At 43.2% G+C, this 19,591-nt stretch overlaps 1 protein-coding gene across 7 annotated transcripts in view; it reads left to right on the forward strand.

Moving 5' to 3' along the window:
- Window positions 1-19,591, forward strand: part of DIP2B (disco interacting protein 2 homolog B) — a 225,686-nt gene that overhangs the window by 201,905 nt on the left and 4,190 nt on the right. For all 7 annotated transcript variants that reach the window (XM_043563894.1, XM_043563893.1, XM_043563896.1 and 4 more), the window contains 12 exons: window positions 1,029-1,152; window positions 2,370-2,491; window positions 3,722-3,833; window positions 6,025-6,134; window positions 6,622-6,752; window positions 8,366-8,534; window positions 9,565-9,735; window positions 10,759-10,820; window positions 12,002-12,059; window positions 14,088-14,162; window positions 15,641-15,818; window positions 17,626-17,749. In XM_043563894.1, the coding sequence (XP_043419829.1) occupies window positions 1,029-1,152; window positions 2,370-2,491; window positions 3,722-3,833; window positions 6,025-6,134; window positions 6,622-6,752; window positions 8,366-8,534; window positions 9,565-9,735; window positions 10,759-10,820; window positions 12,002-12,059; window positions 14,088-14,162; window positions 15,641-15,818; window positions 17,626-17,749 (1,436 nt within the window). The remainder of the gene's footprint in view (window positions 1-1,028; window positions 1,153-2,369; window positions 2,492-3,721; window positions 3,834-6,024; window positions 6,135-6,621; window positions 6,753-8,365; window positions 8,535-9,564; window positions 9,736-10,758; window positions 10,821-12,001; window positions 12,060-14,087; window positions 14,163-15,640; window positions 15,819-17,625; window positions 17,750-19,591) is intronic.

The following is a 19,591-nucleotide window of genomic DNA, read 5'->3' on the forward strand; positions in this document are numbered from 1 at the left end:
GAATGAATAAATTGTTATATGTTTATACAGTGGAATACCACGCGGCAACAAAAATGAGTGAACTACACCATTCCCTAGGGCATAGATGACTCTTAAGATAATCTTGAGAGAGAAACAAAACACAAAAGTATATACAGCACAATTACATTTATATAAAATCAAATACTTCATGGGTAGTGACACTATAAAGAGAAGGAAATCAGTGATTAAGATGAAAAAGTCAAACGTAGTGGTTGTATATGGAAGGAAAGAAGGACTAGACCAAGGAGATCCCTGGGGGTGCTTTTGCACTGCTGGCAGTGGTCTTTTTCATGCCATTCTGGTTCTCACACAGAGGCTTGCTTTGTAATTTTCCACTAAGCTACACATTCATATTTCACGCGCTTTCATATCCGTGTGTTTTATTTTACACACAAAAGGGGTTCCCAAAGCCCAGCTCAGTGAAACTTGAATTGACACTAAGGAATTGATGAAGACCTGCAGGAGGAATTATTCTCTGGATCGGGAATAGTTGGCCATCTTCTGATCTGCTCCTCTTTATTATTAGCTAGTGGACTCTGATTCACTGTTCCTTGTCTTGTTTACATCTTTGCTGTTAGAAAACTCAGAGCAAAATTTGTGTCATGCACAACAAACGCACATGGCCACGTGGCCAGCAGTTACTGTCCTGACCCCGCTCCCGCCCTCATTCTGCTTTTATTTCCTTTATTTTCCCTCTACTCTTATTTCCCCCTTTAAATAAAAAATTCCTATGTATTTTTGAAGCTACCTTAAACAAAAAATGACTATAAATACGTATGTTTGAATTAGGTTAATGCTGATATTCCCTAAATACCTTCAAGCATTGAAAAAGAAAAAATACCACACGTTCTTTCGTTCAATACCAAGGGAATTTTCACTGGTATGGATAACTTGCTATAGACAACCGACCAAGGCACAAGCCTTTCCGATATAATGTTGAGTTGGCTGTGCTTGTCGCCGTTTTGTTTCCTGAGTTTTGACCCACTTATACTTTCTTCTATTTAAAGGGAACTACAGTGTGCACAGCCAGTTGCCTTCAGCTTCACAAGCGAGCAGAGAGGATTGCGTCAGTTCTTGGTGATAAGGGGCATCTCAATGCAGGAGACAACGTGGTGTTGCTCTATCCACCTGGTAGGTGTTGGGTTGATAAACTAGACTCGAGGTCCATTACCAGACTACAAAATAGAAGAATTGAGGAAGTCAGGGCCGCCGTCTGTGCCCACGCAGGCTGTGCACTTCGCAGCTCCGGGAGTCCCAGGCACCTAGGCCAACGTAAGAACCAAGCCTCGCCCCCTGGAGCTGTGCAGTGCCGTGGGTCTGCTGGGCTGTGTCTGCTGCATTTGCTCTTGTATTTCCACTGTCTAGCCTAGTTCCTGGTGCTATGGTAAATATCAAATGAATTAGTGAAGACTTTCTGACTTTTGGAAACCCTCGAAAGAGGTGCTCTGTTTCTAGGAGTGTTCAGGAATGGAACCACTGCACCCAGTTCCTGAATATTGTGTGTGAACTCTTTTGACTTTGCGTTCTTTATATCCCGATTGATGTTCAGTATTCCTCAGTTATTGCTGCTTTCACATTCCACGCTCTAATTTAGTGTAATAATGTTCTTATGGTGAGAGGTACTCGGAATTATTTGGTAACAGTCTGGTGTAAATAGTCAGAACGTTGGGTGAAATATTTGAGTTGGTTTTTTTTTTTCTTCTTCTCTCACCTACCCCTCTCATACATCTGGCCTTGTCTGGTCTTCTGTCCCCCTCAGTTCATTTTGTTCTGTGATTCTTACTCTGCTATTTTATTTACACTGACGCGAAGCTTTCTTAAAAGGTCATCTAGTGAAAGAATCCCTCCTCTGGTGTTCCTGTGAGATTGTCTTCCATCTACCAGTGAATGACATGGTGGTGGACCAGAGCACTTCCAGAGGAGGCCACTCTGCGTGTGCTGGTAGTTCAGTCTTCAAATTGAGTCACGTTTTGCCTCCCTCAGAGTTGCACTCCCTGTTAACTACTCACTCAAAGTAACTACTCACTTAGTAGTTACTTCTCCTAAGTAATATCAAATAGAATGACCTCAAAATATCTTCCTCAGGTGTCTTTCAAGAGTTTTCTTTACTTCTGACTACCTTTCTTCTTAATTATTCTTAGCTTCTCGGTATGTTTGAAATTGTTTTATATGCTTCCTTCTCTACATTCAGTTCCTCCTTGATTTAAAAGACTTCTTCTGCTGTTATCACGTGAAATCACGATCCAAAGAAGCTATCTGGCACATGATTTAATAAACTGGTTTTGGAAGATCTGCCTTAAATTTAGTTTCTCAGCGATGGTGGGCAGCTAAGTGTCTCTGTCTTGCAGGCATCGAGCTAATAGCTGCGTTCTATGGTTGCCTGTATGCGGGGTGCATACCTGTGACTGTCCGGCCTCCTCACGCTCAGAACCTTACTGCCACGTTGCCCACTGTCCGCATGATTGTTGATGTAAGTACCAAGTGTATTGTGCCTTGTCCTCATCTCATAAAATCAAGAGACAGTTAAGGATCGTTGCTAATTTTCTAGTGTTGTTAAGTGGGAAGTCAAATCTGTCTCCCGAAAATCCCTTCCTTTTCATTTATCTGACCAAAACGACTAGCATTATTTCAGTGAAAGAATGTGGAAAGTATCATTGGTGCGGTACAGAATTGTGTTGTTATGAACGTTAAGGAGGAAGCTGTTGTTAGTAATTCTCCATAAAACTTGGTTTTTTTCCTCCCTTCTTAAAAAATGTTCTCATTTTTTCTGCACAAGGTGATTTTATATGCCATAAATTTATATGGATCATTTTTATTTTGGTTAGTTTTATAAATTCACTTGGTATAGTATTAATAGGTACCCAGATCTTGCCCTGGAGATGACAAGTTTCTAGAGGCTATGCGAATTGAAGGAGGTAACATAAATCTGTATTGCATCATATCGCAATTTGCATTTCAGCAAAGAGACAGAATTCTAATTTGTGTAACATTTGTTTCTCTAAGAACTGCTGCTCTGTCAGCAACTGAAACCTGCAGTATAAAGGCCGTGTTCACCATAGATGATTTTATTACAAAATTCACTTCAGCAAAATGCCCTCTTTGCATTCTGCAAAGTAGGCCAGAGCAGCAGGGAGGGCAGTTTCCTTCTGTTGACAGTTTAGGGGGAAGTTGGTCGCTTTGCATTTCTGTGTGTAGGTGTGAAGGAGAGCTTCGTTTCTGTGACATCTCCACGTCCCTCAAATTCAGGATATGTTCTAGGTCGGGTAAATTTCACCATTCACCAGACTGCAGCAAACACGAACTCCTACAGAGATGATCCTCTGACTCCTCTCGTTCCCTGAGCCATACAAAATCCACATTTTTACTTTATCATAGTGTTCATGAAATCAATAGATGTTTGGACCCATGCTGAGATTATAACAATGAAATATTTGAGAATCACTGTTGTACACAATAACTTTTGTTGTGAACAAGTCCATCCTTCTGAGACAATTCAGCGTTACACATTTCCAGGAAGACAAATGTAAGGGAAACACCCATCCATTGTCCTATTGTGTGTTCTTTGAAAAACAAATACTGTCCTGTCCAGTATGGTGTGCTTTTTAGTCCAGTGTGAGTTGCTTTTAGCAGCAGCCAGAATCTATGGTGCCACATGGGGGCTAAGCCTCCTGGGTGCTTATTTCTGTCATTTGTTTTCTAGGTCAGCAAAGCAGCCTGCATTCTCACCACACAGACCTTAATGAGGTTATTGAGGTCCCGAGAGGCAGCGGCAGCTGTGGACGTGAAAACGTGGCCAACCATCATTGACACAGGTGAAAGGGAGATTTCCTCAGAACTGTCAAAGGAGCAAGAACACTCACTCCCTGAAATTTCCCAGATTCTTATGCCAAAGATGTTTACACAACTCTTAGGTTGCAACACTTTCCACCTGCTAAGACAGAGGCGAAACTTCATGTCCGGTTCACTTGCATTCCCAAAAGACTGGATGCTACAACAACCAGACTCAAAGATGCAGATCACAATATGCTAAGAGCTCTTGAGACAGAAAGTGTCTCGCTCTTACTCTTGACATCCTCAAACGGTGGTTAGGTTTTTATGCAGACTATAACTCTGTACACATGTAAGGCCATTTAAAGTCTTGAGACGATCTGATCCTTGCCTTCCAGGTGTGACACAGTTAAAACAGCATTGGACTAGGAGTCAGAAGGCCTGGTTCTAGTTCGAGCCTCAGTACTTATTTTCTGTATAACCTTGTCTGAGATTACCCTTTCCTAAAATGCCACCTACCCTTACCTGACTCACATATTTGTTGAGAATATCCAGTGCAACATAACATGAAAGTGCTTTAAAAACCATGAAGCGCATGAATTTTAGATGGCATTCATGCTAAAAAAGTGGGTGGGGATAAGACATGGCGATATCTGGAGAATGATGGTAAAGGGAAAAGCAGAGTGTGCTCTGGAGTCGAGTGGGCGATATTTAAATCCTGATCCTCTGTTACTCTCTGCGTATCCCCACTAACTTGGGCGAAACTGTCAAGTGGGAGTCGTGATAACCACTTCATGGAGTTGTAGATATTAAATGACATAACTTACGTAAAGCACCTTGCACATAATCATAATAACATCTTTTATTGAGCCCTGGATGTGTCAGTCATCTAACATACATTACCTTGTTTTATCCTTACACCAACCCTATTAGATAGGTGAGTTTCATTTATTTTACAGATAGAAAAACTGAGGTATAGGGAGGTTAAATAAGGAGCGGAACTAAAACTCAAACCCCGTCTATTTGGCTCCATTCCCAGCCTCTTACCCAGAAGTCTCCTCTCTACCTGTTTTTGGTACGTACCACATGGTAGCCATCTCAGGAACATTTATGTGGGTTTAAATGCAGGAATGGCATGTATTTGTGGTTATTGTGTGCCAGGTGCTGACCTAGAGTTTTTTGCTTTTGTTACTTAAGGACATAAGCACAGTTGTATACAATATATAACACAAATGGCCTGTGCTGATGTTCATGACGCAGAAAGATCTCCTATGGTTATTGGACTCAGTCACATTTTAGGAAGACTTGAGCTGTGGGCTGATACAGACAACAGGAAGGTTTCTTTAGGAACATGAGTGACCTTACCCTATACAAAAGTGGGCTGAAGGTGATAGATAAAGTCTTTGGTTTGACTAGAGATGGGTGTCCAACGATACAGAGATTTAAAAGTCAGAGTCAATTGTTTCTTGATCCAGAAAGCCACAGGAACCATTAAAGAGGTATGGTTGGGGCCAGAGACATCCTTGACATCCTTGGTTTTGACACGCTGTACAAAGCAAATTTGCGAGGAAGGGAGAGGTATATAAATAAATGAGCAAAGGAAGATAATTCCCTAATTCTAGTTTACCCTTAAAAATCTACCATGTTAACTTGGGGGAAAAAGACACGACTTTTAAAGCAGTCCATGATTAATGTAGCATGTACTAATCTGTAAATAATGAACTTTAAATTGGAAACAGCATGATTAACAACTAAGGCTTTTAAAGCTTTTTGAGTTGTTTTAGAAGTACTTTATGTGAATTTACTTCCTAACAGTTGCTATGAGGGTAGGTATCATTCCCATTTTAGAGATAAGGAAACAGACACAAAGAGGTTAAATAACTCCAAGGTCACGTTGGTGGTAAATGGCAGAGCTGGGATTTGAACACCAGTGACCTGCTTTCTTGGTTCGTGTATTCTACCGCCGTGTTACATTACTCCTCACTTGCCTTCTAGTAAATACATTTACCTGATGTAGATTTGCTTGTTTATATTACCTACTGGTGTCCTCAACCTCAACCCACCTCTAGGAGTGACATACATGAACTGTTCAGTTAAATACGAGAAGCCAAAGCCTTAGCAGATCCCAGAAGCTGTATTTGTCCGTAGCAGAGCTGTAGAAAGCCAGTTGAAGAGCATTGATACTCACTTTCCACTGGGTCTGATTGACATCAGTTTTTTTTCTTTTCATTGCAGATGACTTACCCAGGAAAAGGTTACCTCAGCTGTATAAACCACCCACTCCTGAGATGTTGGCATATCTTGATTTTAGTGTGTCCACAACTGGCATGCTTACAGGAGTGAAGGTAAAGTAGTCTGAATATGTACTCACTCACTCTCTGGATGCTGGTAAAATGCCAGGGCTGCAAAAATAGAGATGACCACTGCCACAGGGACTTCAGATGTGGAGGCCAACTGGCCTCCAGAGACCAGAGACCAGTAGGCGGAGGATCAAAGGTCCCTGCTATATTTAAATAAAAGCATTGGCTCTTCCGGAATAAGTTATCCCGAGGAATTTATGTTACGAAGTGTTCTAAACCTGGCCTAGAAGCTAATAGATAATAAGAGTCACAGTTAAAGCCAGTATGAAGCCATAGATTCGTATTTCATAGAACTCGATATTGACTAAGGAACAAGAATATGTTAGACTTAGATAGGCTTTTTGAAACAATGAAAAATGTACATCATTTGGAGGGGTTTGGGGGAAATTAAAATTTTTCAAAACTGTCATTAGAGATTTTTTCTGCCTGTGGGATGCCAGTTCCATCCTGTTCCATGTTCCCTACTTTCCAGATGTCCCACTCTGCAGTCAATGCTCTTTGTAGAGCCGTCAAGCTCCAGTGTGAGTTGTATTCTTCTCGGCAGATCGCCATCTGCCTTGACCCTTACTGTGGACTTGGCTTTGCACTCTGGTGTCTCTGCAGGTAGGAATGGAAGAGCAAAGAAGGACTGAGTGGGGATGTCTTTGGGGCTATAACCATCTCCTCCTTCCTTCTGCTCCCTTAATTTGGTAATGTTTCAATAAAATGCTGATGTTTCCAGAATGTGTACACCTAAATAGGATCTCCAAAGTTCATTTAGTTTTGTTTATACTCCCTTTCTTTCTTGTCTGTTAGTTTTATGCCTCATACTCTTGTATGTCAGTGATCTTATTACTTGCTCTCTGCTCCATCCTGTAATCCTCATTTTAGAAGCAGAGCCAAGTAGAAGAGTGATACTTGGGTGAAATATGTCATGCTTTGACAGCCAGAACGCACCCCCTAGGTTTGGCAGGAAGGAATATAATGAGATTGGATGACAGCGTGTGGCTGGAAAGTGGCATGCCTGTCCTGGCCAGATTGTGTCTTATGGAATAGCAGATCCCCACTCCTCCCAGGGAACCGTACCTCAGCCCTGCATTTTCATCTCCCCGGTGGACATCTCCATGAATGCTTCACAGACACCTGCAACTTGGCATTCTTGTGTGTCCTCATCTTTGTTAGGATGGGACCATTCACCTTAGGGGCACCTAGATAATGCCCACTAGGAACGTGGGCACTGTCTTCAACTGTATGTCTCACATCCAATTAAGTGTCCTGTCCTTTGTGGCTCAGTTGTTCTTAAACCTGTTTGTACATAAGAATCACATAGGGGTCTTTAAAAAGGCAAGTTAATGGGCCTTCTCCAGACTTACTAACTTAGATCTCCAGAGGTAGCAACCACAATTTCCTGTATTTTATAAATACAGGATTCTTGGGCTCCTCGGGATTCAGATCTATACACAGGTTTAAGAAGTTGAGGATTCATGGCAGTAGATTATACATATAATATGTGACATTCCTTTCTTTTTATCCTGGCTGCACTGTCGGGATTTAAGCCCTCATCATCTCTCACTTGTTGTAACTGTCTCTGTCATCAGTGTCTGTGTCTCCAGTCTCTCTCCATGGTGCTAATTTTGCCCCAGCTTAAAGCTGTAGCGACTGCCTGCTGGGTAAAGTCTCAACTCCTTCATACAATAATTATACTTTTTTACAGTTTGGCCCCAACCCTTCTGGCCAGACTTCACACCACTCCCTCATGCATCCTGTGCTATAGGATTTCATACCAGGATGCTATTTCTGATGACTTTAAACACACCATATACATACATCTGGGCTTCTTTTCCTTTGCATATGCTGTTCCTCTGCCTGGAATGCTCTCACCATCACCCCCATTTCCTCCAGCCACTGTCAGATTCTTGGTCATTCTTTAGGCCCCAGCTCAAGTGATGCCTACTCAGCGAAACATCCCCTGCCCCAGCTTTCCTGATTTGAATGACTTGCTCTTTGTTTTATGATCTTCACATCTCAGTTACTGTCCATGCCACAGTCTGCATTATTTTAGTTATTGTATCTTGTGAGGTGGACAGGAACAAGGTTGACTCTTCAACCTTTATGTCTAATATGACCCTACACTGCTCTTCCTGCTCAGTAAATATTTGTTGAGTGGATGGTGTTCTAAAACATCGAGATATCTAGGATGAATTGATAATGTCAGCTGCTGCCTTTTTTCATTGCAGTGTCTATTCAGGTCACCAGTCCATCTTAATTCCTCCTATGGAGTTAGAAAACAACCTTTTCCTCTGGCTCTCCACTGTCAACCAATACAAAATAAGGGACACTTTCTGCTCCTATTCAGTAATGGAGCTCTGCACCAAAGGGCTTGGAAACCAAGTGGAGGTGCTAAAGGTAAGAAGCAACTCCAAGTAGCCAGTCCAGGGAGGTTTTATAGAAATGGGCCAGTCATGATGATACCTAAGTAGGGGTTAACAGGCGTATCTGCCTGTTCTTTGCTAGCCAGTCAATATTTTGTAAACCTCGGGAAGTTTATTTCTTCCCTTTTCTAATGTAATGCACTCTTTCAAAGTTGAATCTTACTCTTCCTTTATGGAGAAGAAGGTGAAACGAGTCGGGAAGCTGAATGAAAATGACTTCATGTAAAGGTGAAAGACAACTGGGACCTCCAATAGGACTTTTTCCAAAAGAATTTCCAACCTCAGAATATTAGAGATTGGAGACTGCCCCAAAGATAAGGGTCAACTCGTTTATGTCTGTATCCAGGGATGATACATCTGACCAGCATAGGAGAGAGTTCAAAAACACTGACTTTTATTTAATAAAGAATTATGACCCTAAGAAGGAAAAAAAAGAGATTAAGATTTGGGGCGCCTGGGTGGCTCAGGCGGTTAAGCATCCGACTTCGGCTCAAGTCATGATTTCATGGTTCATGAGTTCGAGCCCTGCATCGGGCTCTATGCTGACAGCCTGGAGCCTGCTTCGGATTCTATGTCTCCTCTCTCTCTGTCCCTCCCCCATTCACACTCTGTCTCTCAAAAATAAACATTAAAAAAGAGAGAGAGAGGTAAGATTTGATCTCCAGTGTGCTAGATTTCTTTTTCTCTCAGTACCACCTCTCCATTTTGAAATAGACATCTAAAGCACAGAAATGGAGAGGTATAAAAATGAATTGCTGAAGAACCTAAGATTCTTAGATAAAAGCAGAAAGAATTAGAGAATGAACAGATTTACCAGTGGGTAGTGATTTTAGTGGAATGCCTTGGCGTTTCTAAAAATTTTTGTCTTTTCTCTGGGTGTCTTGAGGTGAGAAGACACAGTTCCTTGAGTTTTCCTGACCAAAGAGATAGAGCAGTGGCCCTACCTATTCAGTTCTTTTCCTGATCCTACTAACTTGAGCTCCTGTGCCATTGGCGTCTTACAGACCAGAGGAATCAACCTCTCCTGCATCCGAACGTGTGTGGTTGTGGCCGAGGAGCGGCCCCGCATTGCCCTCCAGCAGTCCTTCTCCAAGCTCTTCAAAGACATTGGTCTGTCCCCTCGGGCTGTCAGCACCACTTTTGGATCAAGAGTCAATGTAGCGATATGTTTACAGGTGACTTTCATGAAATCTTCCTTGATAACAAATGGAGGAGAAGTGTGTGGTGCCCCACAGCAGAGGCTTCAAAGCCAGACAGCCTGGCATGAGCCCAGTTACACTTACTTGCTCTGGGACTGCAAGCTTATCATTTGGATTTCACTCTGCCTCATTTGCTCACCTGTAGGATGAAGATAATAGTATTGTTCTTCACGGGGATCATTCTGTAGAATCAATGAGTTACTAGGTGCACACGCTTGGAGCCATGCCCAGCAATTGAGCACCAATATAAGTGTTTACTCTAGTAGTTTAATGGTACATGATGATGAATCAAGAAGATTTTTGAGTCTTATTTGAGTTTTATTAATATCTTACCTTCTGTTTTTCTGTCTCCTCCTTTTTTTTTTTTTTTTTTTTAAACAAAGGAAGCACAAATAAACCTGTATTCTTTTCTCCAGCCAGATGGCAACTTTGCCATGTTACTCTTGGTGGGTAAATAACAGAAAAGAACTAAGTCTGATTTTATGTAGCTTGGAGGCTAATGTGGTAAATATAGGCGTGGACAAGAGTGAGAGTAAAGGAAGATGGCATACTGGGGTGGGTGCTTTCAGGGCTTCTGTGACCACAGGCAAGTGACTTTCAAGTAGCCTGATCATGATGGAGCCCCATCACTGTCCACTTGGGCCAGTGTTGGTTTTGAGAATCCCATGGATGCTGGCCTGTGTCATCTCTGCCTGGAGTCCAGGGATGAGGATCCTCCTCAGCCTGCTAACCTTTCAGGGCTGTTCTAGCCCTTGTGACCGGGCCCCTGGCCTACTCTCTCAGGGGAGGGAGGGAGAGAAACACGAGGCCATGAGCCTCTTTCAGGTTTTGACTGCAAACCCACCTCATCTGGTTGAAGAGAGGGTGAACTTTCAAAATAGAGTTTGGATTTTTCATGTAAATGGCTAAATTATCTGTTTCTTGATTTGAGAATGTGAAATATGGAAATCAATTCATTTAAATTTTAAGTGAACAATACATTGGTTTATTTTTCTTTAGGGAACCTCAGGGCCTGATCCAACTACTGTATATGTAGATCTGAAATCATTGAGACATGACAGGTACAGTATATTTATTATGTTCACTCCCTATTTGAGCGCTTTTTTTTTTTTAAGTTCATTTACTTATCTATTTTGAGAGAGACAGCGACAGCTCAAGTGGGAGAGGGGGAAAGAGAGGAGGGGAGCGAGAGAGAGAGAGAGAGAGAGAGAGAGAGAGAGAGAGAGAGAGAATCCCAAGCGGGCTCCACACTGTCAGCACAGAACCCGATGCGGGGCTCAAACTCACTGTGAGATCATGACCTGAGCTGAAACCAAGAGTCAGACACCCAACTGACTGAGCCACCCAGGCGCCCCTCTATTGGAGCTTCTAGGCATAAAAAATTCTGAGCCTCAAGAAAGCCAGCACTTTTCCCGCATTCCTTTTGTTTGTATCTTCCAGGGAGGGTTGGGAAGAGGGAAGGAATTAGTTTTTATTAATACCTGATTAAGATTTATATTTGTAGGGAGAAAGTTTTATCACGGTAGCTGCGCTGTTCGTTAATATTTAAATGTAACACTTTGTTCCTGTCTGTGTAAAAATGTTTTGTAATATTTGATATGAACCAAAATGGATACACTCTTTCCTCTGGGAGTTTAAAAATAAAAGGTGGAACAGACAAGATAAATGAGGCAGAGTAGAGTTTTTGAAACAACACTTTATCCAAACCCCGGGAATAAAAGCCTTCTTCCTCATCAGCTTATAGGCTTTTAGCTCTATCCCACGGAGTCCCAAAGGGCTCTGGGACATTTTTCCCAGGTCCCACTGACTTTGGCTGTGTTCACTGATGTCCCCGTGACCCTGACCCAGCCTGCACAGGTAGATCATCTCTCTAGTGCAGTGTTCCTCAGCCTGGGGAGGTTTTGCCCTCCAGAGGACATTTGACAATGTAGACGGTTTGGGTTGTCACAACAAGGGAGTTGCTACTGACATCTAGTGGGTCGAGGCCTGGGATGTTGCTAACCATCCTGTAATGCACAAGATAGATAGCCCCTCACAAAAAATTATAGTCGAACATTCTCTGACCCAAAATGTTAATACCGAGTTTGAGAAACTGTTCTAGCATAAGGAGAGACAAAATAGAGGTCTCAGGAGGGCAGTATATAGAATATATAGCTGTAGTAGACGTGGGGCAGCCATTTTTTTAAAGATAGATATATATATGCACATACATATCTATAAATTAAATATTGTTCTTCTACAGGGTTCGTCTTGTGGAAAGGGGTGCCCCTCAGAGTTTACTCCTCTCAGAGTCTGGAAAGGTAATTTGTTCTGTTAACCACTGGAAGGTGGTCTCCCGGGGAAGTGGTTCATTTTAAAGAACACTGAAGCTATATAATAGATTAGTACCTGGGGAAAAACTTAATTGAAATCTGGAGATGATTCAATAATTTTAACTCCACTAAGACTTTGAAATTCGTATGGGTACATAGATACGAAGAATTCTAGGTTCGAACTTTCTTAATTTCCACAGATTTTTTTGTTTCTTAATTTACATCCAAGTTAGTTAGCATACAGTGCAACAATGATTTCAGGAGTAGATTCCTTAATGCCCCTTACCCATTTAGCCCATCCCCCCTCCCACAACCCCTCCAGCAACCCTCTGTTTGTTCTCCATATTTAAGAGTCTCCTATGTTTTGTCCCCCTCCCTGTTTTTATATTATTTTTGCTTCCCTTCCCTTGTGTTCATCCACGGATTTTTTTTAATCCAACTGACGTGTTATTCTTACTTGACAAATTAGTAAAATTCACTGTTCGTTATATTCAAGGTGGAGAGATGAACAAGAGGCAACTCTATTTTTGTCAATGTTACGAGGAGAAAAATAGGGGGGAGTAGTGAGGTGTGGTTGAAGATCAGGGAAGACATACATGTATTTAAAATTGAGAGAGAAATCAAAATGACGAAGAGATTACAGATATATAGAGTGAGTGTCTATGGGAATAAGATTTCTTACATTAGAATGATGCTTTAAAATGTTCAAGGAGGGACACAGCTATTGTCTTAGTCCATTTGGGCCACTGTCACAGAATACCATAGACTGGGTGGCATATAAATAACAGAAACTTCTCACAGTTCTGGGGACTGGGAAGTCCAGGATCAAGGCACCATCAGATTCTGGTGAGGGACTTTTGGTTGATAGGTGGCCGTCTTGTTGCTGTATTATCACACATGATGGAAGGCTGCAGGTCCTAATACCATCACATTGAGGATCTGGGTAGATTACATGCAACCCAACATAGGAATTTTGAAGGGACACAGCATTAAGTCTGGAGCAGTTCTGAACAATTTACTAAGGGTGATCAGACATCAGCCTAAGCTATCAAGTTTCTCACCCTTTTGAAGACATAGCGATGATGCCTCAGAATTCCTTCTAGTAATTCTGAAAGGCAGAGGGGGAAATTATAAAGAAAGAAAGGAATCCTGCATAACCTATCAAGCAGCGGATCAAGCCCACGAGGTGCTCACTCCAGTTTCTCTCTTCCATTTAACCTCTTTGGAGTGGAGTTGGGTTGATCTTACCATCTTGTCAGATCTCCATCTGCCTCAGCTAGTGGTTGGGAGCCTCAGAAGCTTTTGCACAGTGCCTGGCCCAGACCCGCGCAAACGATCTGTTCTCTTCCTTCCTTGAGGTCTTAGGTGTATGAGACCAGATAATCAGTGTAGCACTTCTCAACTAACCTCATACTCTAGAAACCCACGATGAAAAAGGAGGTTTAAGGGACAGAATATGGGTAACCAGAGAAGCTGTGAGCCATTCTCACAGCCAACACCTGTTCTTCCTGTCTCTCCTGAGGGAGATCCCAAGCATGTGATGTCTCTCATGATCCCAGGGTCAGGATCCATTCTCCTGCTACGCTGCCACCGTCCTCTCTTATTCTTCAAGTTCCTCTAACTGGCTTTCACTGTAGATCAGAGCCAAGCCTCTTGGACAGTCCCTCCCTGCTGCCCTTTCTGCTTTAAGGGGTTTTACTGCAGTCACACCAGTGAACAGAATAGGTCATGAGAAGGAGCAGTCACATGAGTACAGATCCTTAGTCTTACGGTTCTGGCCGCAATTTCTCAACCCTTTGAAGAGAAGGTAGACTGGTTGGTTCCCTGGTTTATTTTTGAGGATGAATCTTATTGTATCTCTAGTCTCCACTGAGGACAGTCCAGGGAGCATCACATCAATTAGCCCCTGTCTTTGTGCACTCCCTCACCTCACTAGAAGAGGGGTGGGGGGGTGACTGCATTTCCTAGGGATCACTAGATTTGATTTAGTCTTTGTGTTTTCCCTTTGATTCTCAGATTTTACCTGGAGTGAAAGTGGTTATTGTTAATCCTGAGACCAAAGGGCCTGTAGGAGACTCTCACCTTGGAGAGGTATGTGTCATTTTTATCTTTACTCTGAAAAGTCGGCAGTAAAGACTTTAGGGTTCATATTCGAGAAGTCAGTGAAACTGTGGATTTAGCTTTTCCTCCACTGTGAATTTTCGTCTTTTAAAGAGCTTCCATCTTTCTCCGTCAGGCTCGAGACTAAAAAGAGGGAGGTTGAGGCCAGGATGCAGAGAAGATTTAGGCACCCAGATTAGAACTACTCCCAGATTTCTCCACTGACATTCCCTTAGCTGAAAAGGAAAATGGCAAATCCTATTTGCCAAATAGAACAAATCCTACTGTTCTCACCTATTAAGTAGTAGAACTGAAAGGAGCCACAAATACTAAATTTTTTTAATTCATGGAAATTTTTTTAAGTTTATTTATTTTGAGAGAGAGTGAGGGAGCATGAGCGGAGGAGGGGCAGAGAGAGGGAGGGAGGGAGAGAATCCCCAGCAGACTCCATGCTATTTGTGCAGAGCTCCATCTCACAAACCGTGAGATCATAACCTGAACCAAAACCAAAGTCAGATGCTTCACCAACTGAGCCACCTAGGTGCCCCTAAAATTCATTAAAATTTTATATTCTATTCTAAAATGTATCTTTGTATTAGTATAAAGACTCTTTTTTGTAAAGATTTTGTAAAAGACTTAATTTCTCGTCCCTCAAATATCTGAGGGGCACTGATGTTGCATCCCGTAGTTTACTGGGAGGAGTGTCGGAGGTTCAGGAGCCAGATGGCCTGGGCTTGCCGGTTACCAGCTTCTAACTACTGAGCAAGCTACTTAATCTCTCTGAGCCTCCGTTCTCTCATCCATAAATAATAATTGCACCTATCTCACTTACCTAATGAAATTGTGTGACAGTTAAATACATGAATACCTAGATCTGTTATGCACATGGAACAGTGCCTGTCACATAACGGGTTCTCAGGAAATACTAGTGTTATCATTTTTAGCTCTTGCTATATTTACATTGTAAATTCAAATACCCTGTAGTGTTTTCCTGAGGGTGTTATACCTGAGTTTCAGAAGCGCAGAAACGATCCCCACTGCGTTTGTGGAGCTCTGAACGTGGTTGAGAAACGAGCCAGCCAGGGAGGCAGTGTAGCGTCGTGGTTAAGAGCACGGCCTGTACAGCTGTAGCTGCAGCCTGTGTACAGGCTTGGGTGGGAGTCTCGTAGTTTCCGCATCCTCTGCGAGTTCCCTAACTCATTTTTTCATCTGTAAAATAGGAATAATAATAGTATGTAACTGTATTGTCACGTGTGTCATGATTGATGGGGATGAGGCATATAAAGTACTTACCTCTCTGTTTAGCACAGTGGAAACACTTGGTAAGCGTCAGCTGCCTTTCTTGTTGTGTTGTTGTTGTTGTTAACATAAAAGTGAGAATTGAAAAAAAAAAACTGTCCCAAGAGAATTGAATTGATACAGTTCTATGTTCCTGGTGAAATGTGACCTATGCCTTTTTCTTGTTGTAGATTTGGGTGAACAGTCCCCACACAGCCAGTGGCTATTACACCATCTATGATAGTGAGACTCTTCAAGCCGATCATTTCAACACTCGCCTCAGTTTTGGGGATGCTGCGCAGACACTCTGGGCTCGGACAGGATACCTTGGTTTTGTCCGCCGGACCGAGCTCACAGCAGCCACCGGAGGTAGCTTCCTCAGCAACGCTTCACCCTTCAACCTGCTTTGTGTTTCAGCCAGTGTCTCCCGCTGGCCTTCCTCAGCCTGCCTTTCCGTTGTGGAGTGTGTGTGTTTCATTATTCCCTTCTGCCATTCTTAAACCCATACATGAATTTATATTCATTTGAAGAGTCCCTGGGATGCAGGCGCCAGGGTACCACGTCAGCATCTCTGAACTACGGGGTAGCATGGCCGACGGCCGTGGAGATATGCCTGATGACGACCGAGTGCCCCTGGCAGACCGTGTACCCTCGGCCCCTATGGAGCCGATCCTACCCCTGCACAAGCTCCTAGGACAGGTGTTTCATCTTGTAGCTCTTCTACTCCCACATCCCATTTTGGGAGCAGACGAATCGAGCCTGATCCCTGATGTGGAGGAGCCGTCTTGCTGAAGTGCTCTGTCCCTTCGGCACCTCACGTTAGATACCAGACTGCTTGGCAAGGCTCTGGTGTAGGCAGCCCCCCATTACCCTCTCCTTAGTTGATTGTCTTGGCGTCCCTGCTGCCTGCCTTCAGCTCTTCTTCCTGATGCCATTAATGGCCATGTTGAAATGCGCAGCGCTGTGTCGTGCATTTCAAGAACTGATACAAATAACTCCCTGGACTTTACAGGCCTGAATTAGAGCCAACTCCTTTCTCCTAAGCTCCTTGTGCCTGGTCCATAGAGACCAGCAGCCACAGTTTCTTCCGAGTTTCATGGACAAGAGGAAGTTATCCTTCCCAGGTCCCTTGGCTTTGAAGCCTACCTCTGTCTGCCATTTGCTTTGTGACCTTGAGCAGTCAAAGTCTTTATGAGCTCTTCTCATATGATGGGAACCCTGCTGGACCTCCTCATCCTTCTCTCCCCAACAGCTTCTAACACTTTGTTTTGCTCAATTTTTCAGAAATGTTACCTTTTCCTGAAAATATTATATTCAATAGACTTAGCAAAATCATCTCTTGCTTCAAAATGCAATTTCTATATAGACATAAACCATGTAGCCTTACGTATATACAGTGTGTGCATAAAATTTTTTAAAAAAAGGATTTCTTCCAAGTTCCAGCTGGATGACAAGCCTATTAATAACCAGGACTAGTCTCTCCATATTCTGTGATCCTGCTCCTTCTACCTGGACTCCTTGAAGATGTCTGGGGATCACAACACGTGCTCATTTCTTCACCCTCTCAAATCTTCTCCACCCCCCACCCCACCGCTCTCCCAGCTGTCACTGGCTAATTCCTATTTATCCGTAAAAGCTCAGCCTGGTTTCGGCTTTTCTTTCTCGGAAGCCTCGAGCTGAGCTCCGGCGGGGGTGTCCTCTGCTCACCTCAAACCTTATGCCCGCACCGGGCCCACCACATCACAATGCAGTACTTGTTGTGTGTCTGTTTCCCCACTAGACAGTAAGTGTCTTCAGGGCAGGAATTGTGTTTTGTCATCTTTGCTTCCCAGCACTGGCACAATTCCTGGGACGTAAAGGTGGTAGCAGCAGCAGCAGCAGCAATAATAGTAATAATGGCTAATTTTTTTTAGCACTTACAATGTGCCAGCCATCATGGGAACTCCCTTACATGGACTATCTCATTTAATACTCGCAGCAGCCATTTAGAGTTCTCCCTGTCTCACAGAGGGGGAAACAGGACCGGAGACTCCAGTAATTTGCTCAAAGTTAACCCAGCTGGTGAGCGGTGGAGTCAGGGGACACGGCGGGCCGTCTGACCTTGTGCCCTGAACTCCACCATTGCATCGTACTCCTTATGTCTGATGAACCAAATTTCTCTTTTTCTTTCTGTCAGAGCGTCATGATGCATTATATGTGGTGGGAGCTCTGGACGAAACGCTGGAGCTGAGAGGATTACGATACCACCCGATCGATATTGAGACCTCAGTGTCCCGGATCCACAGGAGCATTGCCGAATGGTAAATTCCCCTGCACGGAATAGGTTCCCCACCTCAGCGGTAGCGTCCATTAAATTGATCTAAGTAGTCAGCCTTTTGTACCCAATAGCACCTACAGACGTAGAACTCCTAGGGGAGTAAGAAAATAAATGGACCGATTCTTTCCTGTCTTGGTGTGCCATCTGCTGTGGCAGAGGAGGCCGTGGAGACACTGAGACAGGCTCCATAGAACCATCGTGGGGTTGAGTCCTTTCTACGGATAGACTCTTACCTTTGGAAGCGATCAAACTGGTCATCTGCCTCTAGAAAGTGGGTGTGATAAGGTGGAAAGAACCATGACTGGAAGTTCAAAAGACCCAGCTTGAAGGCCCAGCTCCCCCACCAGGCAGCTTTTCTCATGTAAAATACTTTCTCTGCTGTTTCCTAATTATGGTGAAGATCAAATGAGAATGTGCCTCACAAATTGTCAAATGATAAGCAGATGAAAAGCATCATTATTATTTCATCCAACTTCCTTCTCAGTGTAGGAATTTCCCCCACATTCTCCCTGATAAAGGATCATCCCGCCTCATACTGACTAGAAATTCCTTAAAATTAAAACTCTTTAGTTTTTACCTGGCTTTCATTCTGGATTCTTGATAATACAGAATCTTTACAGTTTCTTTTTCAGGTTTTTTAGTTTTTTCTTAGTGTTTATTTTTGAGAGAAAGAGAGGCAGAGCATGAAAGCATGAGCGGGAGAGGGGCAGAGAGAGAGAGAGAGAGAGGGAGACACAGAATCCCAAGCAGGCTCCAAGCTCTGAGCTGTCAGCACAGAGCCCGATGTGGGGCTCGAACCCACACAGCGAGATCATAACCTGAGCCAAAGTCAGACACTTAACAGACAGCCACCCAGGCGCCCTTTTCCACATTTTTAATGTAGTATGTCCTTCCTTGGTTGTTTTTTGTTTTTTGTTTTTTACCTATGCTAAATTGCCACAGTTCTTTTCATGGTTGCTCATGCTTTCTAGATGTTTCTTTGTCAGTATTTTCATTCACTTTGCTCAGAGTCTGTCCCCAGACCTGAACAATGCCCGTGAGTTATAAGAATAATACAGAGAAGTGAGGTGCCATGATTAACCTCTAATTTTAGACCTTTGACTTTTAATGAAACCAAAGGCTGTGTACCTTTTTTAATGATGGAATCTGTTTTTTAAAGCCATTTAACACTGCATATCACAAGCCTAATCCAGTAGTCCCACTCAATGTAAGGCAACTTTCTACCTTATGGCACTTTTATGGCATGATGGAAGAGACACCTGTAGGGGCACTTTAAGCTCAGATAAGGACAGGTCCACTCCCTTCCTGTTGGCCCTAAGAATATTATCTTAGTCAAAACTCTTCTGTTGTAAATAACAGAAACTCTGCAAAAAGAAAACAAAAAGACAAAAACTTAAGCAAAAGAGAGAGTTAATGGAAAGAATACCTAGCTACCTCAGAGATTCCTCAAAGTCTCTCTGGGTCTCAAGAAAGGTAGAAACAAAGGAAGGGAAGGCCATCAGGAATCACTGTCCTCTCACTTTCTAGAGCCATGTGGGCATCCACTTCATTCTTTCTCTCCCCCCTGAAGAGCCGTTCCCTATGCTTCTTTGGACACCTGGCTACCGCAGACCTTTCACATGTGGCCAGTTCACGTGACCAGCTGACCAACTTCCAATCTCATTTCCAAACCCCCAAGAGATTGTGGATGGCTCAGCTGATCTACTGTGATCACAGGGGCAAGGCCGTATATTACAGACATGGCTGCCAGCCTTCTGGTTGGATCCAAGAGAGAAGGCAATCCTCAGGGAAACGGGGACAGGTTTTGGGCAGGTACTATAAAAGA

Source organism: Prionailurus bengalensis, chromosome B4 (genome assembly GCF_016509475.1).
Source record: "Prionailurus bengalensis isolate Pbe53 chromosome B4, Fcat_Pben_1.1_paternal_pri, whole genome shotgun sequence".
Classification (NCBI taxonomy): Eukaryota; Metazoa; Chordata; class Mammalia; order Carnivora; family Felidae; genus Prionailurus; species Prionailurus bengalensis.